The following is a 14,236-nucleotide window of genomic DNA, read 5'->3' as shown; positions in this document are numbered from 1 at the left end:
CTATTAGGGAGTTCTCAACAATATATAAGAGTGTAAATGTGTTTGTTTGTTTTTGAGTCAGGGTCTCACTCTATTGCCCAGGCTGGAGTGCAGCGGCGCGATCTCGGCTCACTGCAACCTCCACCTCTTGGGTCCAAGCGATTCTCCTGCCTCAACCTCCCAAGTAGCTGGGAGTGCAGGTGGGTGCCACCACGCCCAGCTAACTTTTGTATTTGTAGTAGAGATAGGGGTTCACCATGTTGGCCAGGCTGGTCTCAAACTCCTGACCTCAAGTGCTCTGCCCGCCTCAGCCTCCCAAAGTGCTGGGATTACAGGCGTGAGCCACTGAGCCTGGCCAAACGTGTTTTTAAGACTAAAAAGTTTGAGAACTACTGCTCTAGAAATATAAATATTGACTTGACATGGTAAAGCTGCAGGACATTATTCAGGAGTTGATAATATGTGCCTTACTTTTATTATTATTCATGACCATAAACTCTTACCTACAAAATAGTATTTATAATAGCACTATGAGATACAGAAATTCATATTGAAATATAGTAGCCTTTGTCACATGCGTGTATACAGTAGATGTGGTATAAACACTTCATACTGTATGTACTGTATATTTTTTCACATCTGAAAACACATCACTTAAATTTTTTTAAATGATGCCTATTCCATATATTAAATACTTAGATTAGTAGCTTTCAATAATTAGTGATTTTATTATATTATTATTTTGTTGGATTGGTGTGTTATGTAGCTTCCTCTGGTGCCATCTCTGGGCTAAATCTAGGGTTGTCTTGGACAAATAAGAATTATCCTGCCCTCCCTGGTAGAAAGGGGAAGGCAGAGAGCTGTTCTTGTGTCTGTTTCTTTTTAACTGACTTCAGTTCGAAATAATTCTTATGTCAAAGTGGCATATTTTGAAGTGACATATTCTTCAATCCTTCACATGTAAGAATTATTTTTGTACAAAGTAATTGAGAAATCTCTAAGATGATTGGTTCGTATTGGCTGAAAATACATTTAGTTTCATGGAAAATTTAGATAAATTCACACATAGTGAATTATGTCATGTCCGGGCTCCCTCCTGAAGAGGTATCATCATCAACTTGCTGCCAGTGTTGGGTTTAAAAGAAAGGGTGGGATGCTTCCTTTAGCATTTTTATTTTTAGCACTGTTGAGTGAACATGATACTTTTCTTTTTTATAGTTATGTAGATTTACATAAAATGGCCAGTTTTCTTTTTCATTATGTTTCAACATTGTTGGTTTGACCAAAGAAATTTGCTTAAGTAGCTAGGTAATTAAGTAATATACTCTATGACCATAGCTGAAGGGATTAAAATACAAAATCTATACTTTAAGTCATGCTCTGCAGAGGTTACCATCTAAGTAGATAAATCTAAGACTTCTAACTAAATATCGTAACAATATATGGAGCTTATATATACTTACATATATATACTTAAAATGTGTGTAATACTTATTTATTTGCCTTTTTTTTTTTTTGAGACAAGGTCTTGCTGTCTTTCCCAGGCTGGAGTGTAGTGGTGTGAGCATGGGTCACTGCAGCCTGGACCTCCTGGGCTCAAGTGTTCCTCCCAGCTCAGCCTCCAGAGTAGCTAGGACTACAGGTGTGTGACACTACACCAGGCTACTTTTTTATGTTTTGAAGAGATGGGGTCTCGCTGTGTTACCCAGGCTGGTCTCAGAATCCTGGGCTCAAGCAATCCTCCTGCCTTGGCCTCCCAAAGTTCTGGAATTTACAGGTGTGAGCCACCTGGTCTGGACTTTGCTTTTCTTGAAATGTTTCAATTATAGTTTGCCTATTTCCAACATGGAAGATTCTATCAGGAGATACTCAAATGGATAGTGATGACTACAGATTGTTAAGATCCAAAAAAGAGAAAGATGTCAATTTAAAATATATTTATAACACAAAATTTTCTAAGGCTAAAATAAGACCTATTTTTAATCAGGGGAATATTTAATATTATATATAGTTAACTTTTTCAAATGTTACAGAATGCAGGTATCAAACATTCATCTCAAAATGTGAGCAAGTTACTAATGAAAGAAATGGTTTTTCAAGGTTTTCTTTATAGTTTTACAACATATGTTCTAACATATTGTTTAGTTTTAAATGTTTTTGAACTTCATATAAATAAAATCTTGTGTTTTTTTCTGTACCTTGCTTTTTTCTCATTCAAAATTATTACATCCCTGAAATTTATTCATTATGTTGCATGTAGTTATAATTCATTCATTTTTATTGCTGTACAGCAGCTATTATGGATATATTATGCTTTATTTATGAATTCTACAGTTGATGAATATTTGGGTTGCTTACAATTTCTTAATATTTCAATTGTAGCAGTGAACATTCTCATATCTAGGTCTCCTGGTGCTGGTGGGGATATTTCTAGGTTTGGAAGCAGTGATCACAGCTATGGGTATCTTCAGTTGTTCTTGATGATACTAATTGTTTTTTAAAGTAAGCATGCCAGTTTACATTCTTGCTACCAGTGCATGAGCATTCCTGAGCTCTACATTGTTGCTAGCCCTTGATATAATACAAAAACAATGAAGAAAATGAAGAATGCAAGGAAAACTTGATGAAAATACAATTTGTGGAAGACTTTAACATTTCTTTTTCAGTAATATATTTAACAGGCAAAAATTAGTGGGCTATAAAAGAATTGAATAATACAATCAATAAATTCAATGTATCGTATTCTTGCATTATTTGACTAGAGTAATATGTCTCCTTCATATGATTTAGAACATTTGTGAAAAAATTAGTATGTAGTTGGCTACAAAGAAAACCTTAAAATCAGAAAAAGCGGAGATTTTATAGACCATATTCTCTGATCTAAAAGCCAATCAAGTAGAAAGAAATAATAATATAATATTAAACCTTAATTACTGGGAAGTTATAAAATGTAATTAAGATGTCCTTGGAGCAAAAAGAAATCAAAGGAAGCATTGAAAAGAACTCTTCTTTCAAAAATAAATGGGATATAGTGAAAGGCATATTTAGAGTACTTTCATTATTAAAGAAGAAAAACTAAAAGTAAGGGAACTTTGTACTTAACCTTAAATTCTTCCTGAGCATAGATTAAAGAAAAAGGAAAAAATATACAAGATTAGAAATAATATAGATCCAGAAGACTAAAAATTAAATGCAGTTCTGTGGCAACATATTTGAAATTTTTGCATGAGTATTTCTTAGTAAGACATAAATCACCAAAACCGGTCCCCAAATAAGAAAATTTTAATGTACAAATTGCCACATGTAAAAATTTGAAAGTTGGTGATACTAGCTTCTAAAAAGATATCAGGACCAAATATTTCTACAGCTGAGTTTTAACTAGCTTTTTAAAAAAATACGTAAATTATGCCTCTGTTTTTAAGAAAGAAAAAGAAATTTGAAATATTCTGATGTTATTATTTCAGGCACCACTGAAAGATGCAAACCTTTTCAATTCATATTCACAAAAATCTAATACCAATCTGTTAAGTACAAAAGAAAGCCATAGACCAATCTCACTTATGAATACAGTGGCAAAAATTATAAATGAAATCTAGCAAGATGTCAAAGGAATACACTGTAATCAAATACAAATTCTTTTTTCCAAAAATGTAAAAATAGTTTAAATATCAGGAAAGCCAATACATACTTTGCTATGTCAACAAATTGAGGGGCAAAAGTGATCATATTCATAGATTATGAAATGGAAGTTGATAAAATTCGATGATCATTCCCAGCAGAAACAAACAAAACCAAAATCGGCATAGAAGGAAACTAAATATGATAAAGATTATTTAGAATAATGTGTGGTGTTGGCTTTAGTAAACAGTATAATATTGAAGCCATTTTAATTGAAAACAGGAACAACATAGGTGATCCTGCTGTAATAATTATTCAGAATTGTTTTAAAAGTTCTAGCAAACACAATAAAATAGGATAATAAAATAATTGGCATTAACATGGAAAAAGAAGAGATAAAAATATCTTTTTTAACCCCTTGAAGATACTGAATTTATAGAAAATCTGAGAAATTAGCAGAAAAACTGAGATTAGCATAGGGGAAAAAACACTACTACAAAGAATGAAAGAGTGAGAATCTTGCCTTAACAGAAAGTAAAACATACTATTAAGCCACGGTAGTCAAATCAGTATTTTAATGACATAGAAAGAGACAAATAGATCAGTGAGACAGCATAGAAATCCCAGAAATAGTTCCCAACATATATGTGTGTATGTGTTTATATATAAACATATATGACAAAAGTGGTATTTTGTATCAATGAGAAAACAATAGTTTATTTAATCTGTGGTACTAAAACAATTGGATATTCAGATGGATGAAAGTAACAGCCTATTAAAAATAAAGTGTTAATGGAAGGAAATGTTGAAATAATAAATGAATTTTTTTTTTTTTTTGAGACGGAGTCTTGCTCTGTCACCCAGGCTGGAGTGCAGTGGCACGATCTCGGCTCACTGCAAGCTCCGCCTCCCAGGTTCACGTCATTCTCCTGCCTCAGCCTCCCAAGTAGCTGGTATTACAGGCGCCTGCCACCAGGCCCAGCTATTTTTTTGTATTTTTAGTAGAGATGGGGTTTCACCAATAAATGAATTTTTAAAGAAAAGAAACAGAAGGAAATTAGAGAGACCACATGTATAACTGAGGGCCTAGAAAAAAAACCTCTTAAAAGGAAAATCGGAAGCTTTAAAAAGAAAAGACAGTTTTATTTGACTATATATAGATTAAAAAATAAACCAGAAATATTGTTTGTCTTTTAAAAATGTGTTTTTTAAAAGGTAATTTGCTTTTAATCTATAAAAGTATTGGCTTCACTATAGTTTGAGAAGCTCTTATTTAGGCTGTTCGTCTATCTCCTATATTTCTGGGAAACTGGAAGATAAATCTAAAAGTTAGATCATGCTGGAACATTTTTGACTGGAATATATCATAGATGGTACATACTTCATATTGCATTACATTAGGAAACCCATAATATCTGTTTGTCCCGTATTAGTGATGTCAATATTGACCACTAGATTAGCATGATGATGGCCTGATTCTTCCATTGCAAAGCCCAAATCATCACAACTAAGACCAGTAGGAACCAGCTCAGGCGGTCCTGAGTTTCCTTTTAAAAGGACTCCATTAATCTTCAAAATTATTCTAACTTTTTGGCATAAGATCTCCCTGGCTCACCTTGTGCTTATCCTGCCCCAGACTTGGTATCACATATTTCTTTAGAAGTCCTGGTTCATTGTACTAACAAATGGTATTAAAGCCCAGAATTTAGATACCAGGGTGCTCTTTTCTGCTGGGTTGGCCATGATTCTAGCCATTTCAGCCTGTACATGTAGGAAAAATATTTTCTTAAAAATCATGAGTTTACAATGATATTTCCAATTCTGTTTAACATTACAGCGTTTTACATTGTTCTTTGATCTTCTTTTTTTTAACTTTTATTTTAGCGGTTCATGTGTAGGTTTGTTATATAGGTAAACCCTTGTCATGGGGGTTTGGTGTACAGATTATTTCATTACCCAGGTATTAAGCATAGTACCCAATATTTTTTCTCATCCTCTCCCTCCTTCCAACTTTCACCCTCAAGAAAACCCCAGTCTCTGTTGTTCCCCTCTTTGTGTCTATGTATTCTCGTTGTTTAGTACCAACTTATAAGTGAGAACATGTAAAATTTGGTTTACTGTTCCTGCATTATTTTGCTTAGGACAATGGCCTTCAGCTCTATCCATGCTGCTGCAAAAAAACATTATCTCATTCTTTTTTTATGGCTGCATAGTATTCCATGGTGGTTATATACCACGTTTTCTGTATCTGGTACCGCATTGTGTTTTTGATTTGCATTTCTCTAATTATCAGTGATGTTGAACATACTTTCATATGCTTGTTGGTGGCTGCAAGTATGTCTTCTAATTGGGTCTTCTCTTACACTGAAATTTTTGATTCCTAACATTATTAACCCAATAATGTGTTTGTCCTGCACTATAAGAAACATAATTTCAAATAACAAAACCAATATTAATACTAACAAGAAAATGACTGAATGAGACTTAACATGTCTTTTTGGTTTATTGTCCTTGGAATGTCTTGTACTGTGTTTTAAATTCACTCCAAATAAATCCTTTCTAGGTGTTATTATATAACCAATTTGATATACAGCTTTAAAAAAATTTTAGGGATTGCTTTTTAAAAATAAGTATTTTGAAATTGTTTACATGTATATTCTTTTGATCTCTACTGCATTACATATCTACATTTACCTTACTCATGTATTTATCAATATTACCCCCATAAACCTGCTACACATTTATTTTCTAGTCTCAGAGATGTACAATAATAGACTGTCTGCAATTAATTATATACAATAATGGACTGTTTCCAATTAATATAGTCAGTATTATTTACCAGAAAACAGCAGAAAGGGAAATGTTCTTATTGTGTCTGTTTTCTGGTCATATGGAGCTCATATCGTGTTGTTGGGATGTGTCACATGAGCCAGTATTCACCATAACGGATTACAGTTTTTAAAATGTAGTGCTTTGTGGGAGAAAAAGTTTTCTTTCTGTAATGTCTGATAAAACATGTGTGTCTATGTGTATTTATATGTGTGTCTTATGTGTCTTAGGTGCTTGCATTTACATATATGTTAGTTGACTCCATAATGAATTTTTTAATGATAAAATTTTTCAACTTGGCTGAGATGTAACTAACAGATTTTATTGTATTCATTCAGGAAGGTTTTTAAAATTATTATTTTTATATATTTAGGGAGTACAAGTGCATTTTTGTTATATGGATATGTTGTGAAGTGGTGAAGGTTAAGCTATGAGTGCAATCATTACCCAAATATTGTATATTGTACCCATTACGTAATTTCTCATCCCTCACCCCCTTCTACCTTCTCACCTTTCTGAGTCTCCAGTGTCTATTATTCCACTCTCTATGTCCATGTTTATGCATTATTTAGCTCCCACTTATAAGTGAGAACATGCAGTAATTGACTTTCTGCTTCTGAGTTATTTCACTTAATATAATGGCCTCCAGTTCCATCTATGTTGTATAAAATGCATGATTTCTGGCCAGGTGTGGTCATACCTGTAATCCAAGCACATTAGGAGACCAAGGTGGGAGGACTGCTTGAGGTCAGGAGTTCAACACCAGCCTGGGCAACATAGCCAGACTCCAGCTCTATAAAAATTTTAGAAAATTAGCCAGGCATGATGGCACATGCCTGTAGTTAGCTACTTAGGAGACTGAGGTGGGAAGATCATTTGAAACCAGGAGTTTGGGGCTGCAGTGAGTTTTGATCACACCACTGCACCAGCTTGGGTGACAGAGAGAGATACTGTCTCACGAAAAAGAGACAAGATTTCATTCTTTTTTTATGGCTGAATAGTATTCTATGGTATATACACACCATATTTTCTTTATTCAATTACACATTCATGCACACTTAGGATGATGTCTTTGCTATTGTAAAAAGTGCTGCAATGAATGTAAGAATGCAGGTATCTTTCTGATATAATAATTTCTTTTTTTTTAGGTGGACATATGCTAGCGTGATTGCCAGATCGAGTAGTAGTTCTATTTTTAGTTCTTTGCAAAATCTCCATACTGTTGTCCATAGAAGTTGTACTAATTTACATTACCACCAACCATATATAAGTGTTCCATTTTCTCTGCATTCTCGCCAACATCTGGAAAGATTTATTGAGTGCCTATCATATAAAAGCACTGTCTCGGTATTGGGAATACACCCTTGAACAAAACAAAGACCCAGAACTCAGGGAACTTATATTCTGATAGGGGAAACAGACAACAAATAAATCTGGCCATTTTTGCTTCCTACCATCTAACCAACTCTCAGCAACTCCCAAACATGGATAACAATGCTAATGTTGCTGATTCTCTCTTCTATATAGCCTATTACTTTACTATAACTATTTGAAGACATCCATTAGTCTTTCCCATTGCCTGCTCCTTATTAATGGTACCCAACTGGAATTGTAAAATATGGTAATTAAATAATTTTTAAGAAGAAACAAAATGTTATCAATATATCTGTTTTGAAACATATTTATGAGCTATATAGCAGGTATTTATTTTTGCTATTAAAATTATTATTTGCCTTACAGAAGAATTTTATCTAGGGCTATTTTTAAAGAATATGCTCCCCTAATACATTTTAAATGATTCAGTTTACAAATTTCCTATTTACCCACAAAAGGCTTCAAATTTTTATTAGAATGAGAAGGTCTATACATTTTCTCTTATGACCCAGGATTTTCCAAGCTTGGCCAACCTATGATTGAAAGTGGGATCACAAGAATAATGATAACCTGGATTTCATTGGCTTTGCCCCATCTGCAAAACTTCAAGTCTCTACAAAGGCCTGAATCTGCTGTCTCCTAAGTATTTTTGGGAATTCTCACAGGGTGTCTAATTATCAGGAACAAATCTGGTAAGCAGCCTGGCAAGTGGCATCTGCTTGGCCCTTTTAATTATTTCTATGAGTACCATCATGTTTCCTTTGGGATCTGCTTCGGTTTTGGTTATTTTCTGGACACAATAGGTACCACTACTGATGTAGCAACACTTTCAAAGAGCCAGAGATCTTTGGCAAAGTCCGAGAGAATGCCTCTTTTCCCTTTTTTGTTTTGCTGTCTGTGAAAGGAATACCCTAGTTGTATAGCTAACTTGTGTCCACTGCCTTAGAAAGTTTAGGAAGACTACTTAAGGCTTACCTTCTCATCCCATCTACTCCTAATCCCTGTGGAATGTGAGATCAAAGATAGCTCTGAGGGACATACCCCAGGCTGTGCTCAGAATCACAGCTCTCCTCTGATTATTAAGGCATTGCTACCAGATTGGATTTGTCAGAGTGGGATGCCTTACTGAATCCGAGTTACCCCCCAAGAGGGTCCTGCAGTCTCATGCATGTAGGATTTCATCAGGTTGCCCCATCAGTTCTCCAACATCAGGACCTGTTTGAGTCTTCAATAGTAGATGTTGAGACTTCTTCTGCACACTCAATTGATTTATGTAAAACTTTTCACTAGTCTGTAAGCAAGATGATACACAATCATACTTTCAATTCATGTCATAAACTTGGTATTTAATTAATTAGACATAAGTGAACAATCCTACGGAAATAATATTTCCTAGTTTGTTTTTTTTTAACTTGGAGGTTTTGGGGGCTTTTTTACTACTAGATTCCTTTCTAAGTCTCATTTGTGTACATATAATTTTGGATGGTTATAAACTATATTGTTTTACATAATTTTTGTAAATTAGTTTTACCTACATAGTTAAATATAGAATCCACATTTTACAAACGTAATGAACAGAAACTTTTCCATAGTCTTGAGGTAGCAACCATTTAATGAATGTTGGGTATTTGAATTATTTCCATTCTATACTATTCAGAATAGCCCTGCATATATCATATAATGACACAACTATCATTATAAAAACTATTATTGACCAGGCACGGTGGCTCACATCTGTAATACCAGCACTTTGGGAGGCTGAAGTGGGCGGATCACCTGAGATCAGGTGTTCAAGAACAGCCTGGCCAACATGGTTACCTGCCTCTACTAAAAATACAAAAATTAGCTGGGCGTGGTCTCGGGTGCCTGTAGTCCCAGCTACTCAGGAGGCTGAGGCAGGAGAATCGCTTGAACCCGGGAGGCAGAGGTTGCAGTGAGCCGAGATCGCGCCACTGCATTTCATCTTGGGTGACAGAGTGAGACTCCATCTCAAAAGAAACAAACGAAAAAACTATCATTGAGGATTGACAATTGATATTGGTAATACCAATGTATTTGTATTGATACTTTTAGATTGCGTTCAAAACATTCCTAACTCATAGGATTGTTAAGTGAATTAAAAAAGATAAATGATGTTAACTTAGTCCCTAGCACAGATACTAGTACTTAGTTGGACTTTAATCTATATCAGTTCTCTTCCTCCAGATAATAAGTTTTAAAATTACTTTGACGTTTTTAAACATTTGCCACTCATTTAGATGTGCGTAGTCACAAAGCATGCTGTGAGCTGGAGGACATAGTACTGGGACCAATAGAATTGATCTGTTTATCGGGTTGACATCCAAAGGGGGTTACTTCGAGTCCAAATCCTTGATCTAAGGCCAACAACAATTCTTAAAGAAGTCTCACATGGCAGACAGGTTTTGAGGATTGGTAGGTAATACATGAAGTGAGGAGTATGACTTCATCTCTGTTGAATTTGAAGTAGGTTTGAGGGAAGGATCCAATTAGGAAGGTTGTCAGGGTTCCAGCCAGTTTGGTGCAAATCACAATGCTGAAACCCAGCTAAATTGGGCAAGCCCAGCGTTGACTTTTACCCAAGTTTTGCAAAATTTCCAAAACCAAAAGGTCAGTGCATATTTAATGAAACCTGCCACTTATTGGGTATTTAATGTTCATCAAGTATTGTTTCCTTTTTAAAAGGTAAGAGGCTTATAGAACTTATGTAATTTGCCCATGGCAAAGCCTGGTAAGTGATAGAATTGAAACTCAAACCCAGGTCTGACTGACCCCCAGATTTCTATATTTCTATCACTAAGTTTATACTGTCTATATGTGAATTATGTAAAATGTTCATTTTCCTCAAAGCTGTGTGCAAAACAAAAGTTCTGTTCTTCTGTGTTAAAGCCTTTTAAGGACAGATAAATCTGTAGAGCTGTTATAAAAATTATTTGGAGATATTTTTAATTGTTTCCTATTTTATTTTATAATTATGGGGTACTCTATTATAAACTCTAAAGAATAACATAATGAAGAATTAACAAGAAAAAAACAGACATTGTTATTTATTTTGTCTAAGTTTATTATCTGAAATAACATAAGATGGATAAGGTTATTGGCATAAGAAGATAATTAAACACAAACCAAAATATTATAAGATCATAATGTAAGTGCTGCAGGGTGAGATTTTCTTATTCCATCACCGTCTGTCATTTTTCACCACTCTTCTTCCGGGGAGAGGGCTCTTAAGTAAGAAAAGACAAAAAGGATGTTGTTAGCAAACACAAAGAGTTGGTTATGCTTTAAGTGTGGTAAACATTAGTCTGAGAAATGCTTTTCCTCTAGATTTGTTAATTTTATAGGATGCCTAGGAGGCAGAGGACTGATGAAAAGAGAAGAAAATTGGGTAAAACCAGTTGGGTAATGACATTGGAATCAGTGGATAAAAAGAACTAGGGGATGGTGGAAGGGAGGAGAATGGAGAACAGGGAAGAAGACCAGAAAGAGAAGGATCTGCCAGGTGTTCCTCTGCAGTGGACGCTGATGACCAACTATCTTGCTAGGACAGATAAAGTATTTCATTATCTCATAGACTCCCAGCGTGTGTATTCATCATTGTCTAGTATGATTTACTTTGTACTGATGGATTGCACTTTCCAAATGTTAAGGGCATAGTTATCTTAAGCATGAGAGTCATGAGAGGCAAGCAGGTTCTATTTTGGTTAGGAGAGGTGAATGTGGTATGGCAGAGGGTGTTCTAAGGCAGACTGTGGACTAAGAACACCTTGAGAGCTAGGGATTTTCAGGCTTCCCATGCTAGAGGAATCCTGGGATGAAGATTTCTCTTTCCCAAACTGTTCCCATGAAGAAACTTTCAGCAGCCGTGGCTTTATGCTTGCTGAAGAAAGTGGTCTAGCTGCAATTAAATATGAGGGCTTCAAATTAGAATGGGATTCAGGTTAACCAACTATTTCATTCACACTAAAATATAACTAGGCTGTCGGCCGGGCGCGGTGGCTCACGCCTGTAATCCCAGCACTTTGGGAGGCCGAGGCAGGCAGATCACGAGGTCAGGAGATGGAGACCATCCTGGCTAACACGGTGAAACCCCGTCTCTACTAAAAATGCAAAAAATTAGCCGGGTGTGGTGGCAGCGTCTGTAGTCCCAGCTACTCGGGAGGCTGAGGCAGGAGAATGGTGTGAACCTGGGAGGCGGAGGTTGCAGTGAGCCAAGATCGCGCCACTGCACTCCAGCCTGGGGCAACAGGGTGAGACTCCGTCTCAAAAAAAAAAAAAAAAAAAAAAAATATATATATATATATATATATATATATAAAACTAGGCAGTCAATCAAGTCTGCATGGTATCAAGTCTGCATGGTATCAAGTTTTCCCATATTTGATCGGGGGAACTAATGGTCATCTGACGTGTGAGGGTACTAGGAGGGTAAAAGACGAAGAAAAGAGATTGAGATTATAAAGCAGAGAAACCAAAGACTTTACAGTTTTGCCCAAGTTTGACCTAGTGATCCTCATTGGTGAAGCAAAAACAATCTATTCAGAATCTTTCTGAATTCACTGCTGGTGTTTCTTTTCTATTTGGCATCATATATAAAGCATTTCTTTTAAAGCACACGCCAGTTTTTTTCAAAGGGACCTTTGTTCTCAGATGATCCATTATTTGTGGTATCACTGCAGAATTTGGGACAAATTTCAACTTATATCATAGAACTCCTTAGTGTACTTTATTATTCAATCCCCTCACTCCTTCCCTTATGCCTCCAAACACACTCTTCTTCCTCTCGCTGCCAGAGTGATGTCAGAAGATTCTGTAGCAGGTTCTCGGAAGCGTATTATGCAGTAACAAAGAATTCCAGCAGTGAGCTGTGAGTTCTGTCCTTGCTGGCTTTCCCAAGTGGAAGGCTACCCTCATCTTTCACTAATGGCAGACTAGGACAAGCATTACCCAGGCCCGCAAGCTTGTTAAGCACTAGGAACCCAAGCAAGAACTCACCATGCCAATCAAACCTGTTGGGTGGATATGTGGGCAGGTGTTGAAGAACTTTTCTGGAAGAAGTACACACAATCTTGTTGTAAAGGGTGTATGGGTGTGGGAACAACTGGGAATAAGATCCCCTAGAGTTCCTTTACTTTCCCAGTCATCTAGGAATTTGATCAAGTGTTTCATGTTCTTTTGAAACATTTAGGGGATGTTTTCAAAGTCTTCTTTTTCCTAACCTCTTTTTGTCTTAGTCGAGGGGATCCAGAAAGCAATCATGGACCTTGTAGATGAGTTTAAAGATGAATTTCCCACCATCCTAAGATTATCACAGTCTAATCAGGTAATGTGATTTTATAACCTTTAAAAGGAATAGAAAAAATATATTCTATTTTTAGTATCATACCAATTATTTAATGCTTGATTTTGAGATCAGTGCTGAAAACTTTAGAAAACACTAATTTTGCCTCAGAAAAACAAATTTCAAATATTATTCATTAAGAGGAGTCTTTGGGAAGCAGAGAGATTGTGGACCAAGAGGTGAGGTAGATTGAGAATTAAGTTTAAAGACAATAACTATGTCATTAGGATAAACACCTGGCAGTCTCTCATCACTACAATTGCAAAGTAAAATCAGAAAAATACCTAGATACACTTTAGCAAAAATCTATGACAATTAAATCAGTGCAAAAACTTGAGATAAATTTTAACAATGGAAAGATAAATACAACATGGATGTGTGTTTAATACGGAAAGAAAACAGTAGTATCAATTTAAATAAGGTATACCTGTATATTTTTTAAACCTGTGTTCCAAAAAGGATTTGAAACAGAGAAAATATTGGGAGTGAAGGAGGAGGAGGGTATATATTTTGAAGAGACATAAAGTCAGGAAAAAGTAACAACTTGTTTAGGGAACACATGTAAACTAATTTACTCCATTACACAGCTCTTAATGGAAAAATGTGGTTCGGTCATTTTGATCATAGTTGGAATAGAATATGCTGTGAAGGTACATGGTACAGGAACAATCCACTTATCCAGAAGTCAGACTCTTGGCAATGTCAAACATGAGGTATATAACCAAAACCTGGCAGTTAACAAAAAGCACTCTGAGTAACACAGTAATCACAAGTATACATATTTCATTCCAAAGGAGGGGTATTAGAGCTAACTTTAACCACACCTGCAGACAACCAGCCATCAGACATTTAGTAAACACCTCACTATTGCTTGGGACTGGAGAGAGGAAATACAGAGATAAACAAGATGCGATCCTTTCCACCAATGAGCTTAATCTAATGCAGATAGAATTGTAAAGGAGTAATTGCATTAGAATATGGTAAGTGTTACCTCTCTATATCTAATTTAGAGGAGTGAATGACTCTACTGAGGAAGGTCAGAGAAGGCTTCATGGAGGAAGGATGCTTTTAAGTTGG

At 35.6% G+C, this 14,236-nt stretch overlaps 1 protein-coding gene across 6 annotated transcripts in view; it reads left to right on the top strand.

The window, feature by feature from the left end:
• SPATA9 (spermatogenesis associated 9) overlaps positions 1-14,236 on the top strand; it is a 74,185-nt gene that overhangs the window by 38,822 nt on the left and 21,127 nt on the right. Inside the window, exons 1-2 of one of the 6 annotated variants that reach the window (XM_054487900.2) lie at positions 12,665-12,685; positions 13,053-13,141. The exons of 3 other annotated variants lie outside the window; for them this stretch is intronic. In XM_054487900.2, coding sequence (XP_054343875.1) covers positions 13,076-13,141 — 66 coding nt within the window. In that variant the 5' untranslated portion in view covers positions 12,665-12,685; positions 13,053-13,075. Of the gene's footprint in view, positions 1-12,664; positions 12,876-13,052; positions 13,142-14,236 lie in introns of those variants that run through there. 2 more of the 6 variants (XM_054487898.2, XM_054487899.2) reach the window with 2 other exon arrangements.

This window comes from Pongo pygmaeus, chromosome 4, assembly GCF_028885625.2.
Source record: "Pongo pygmaeus isolate AG05252 chromosome 4, NHGRI_mPonPyg2-v2.0_pri, whole genome shotgun sequence".
In the NCBI taxonomy this organism is placed as follows: Eukaryota; Metazoa; Chordata; class Mammalia; order Primates; family Hominidae; genus Pongo; species Pongo pygmaeus.
Note: the sequence above shows the minus strand (reverse complement) of the source record. Positions and strands in the feature narration are given on the sequence as shown.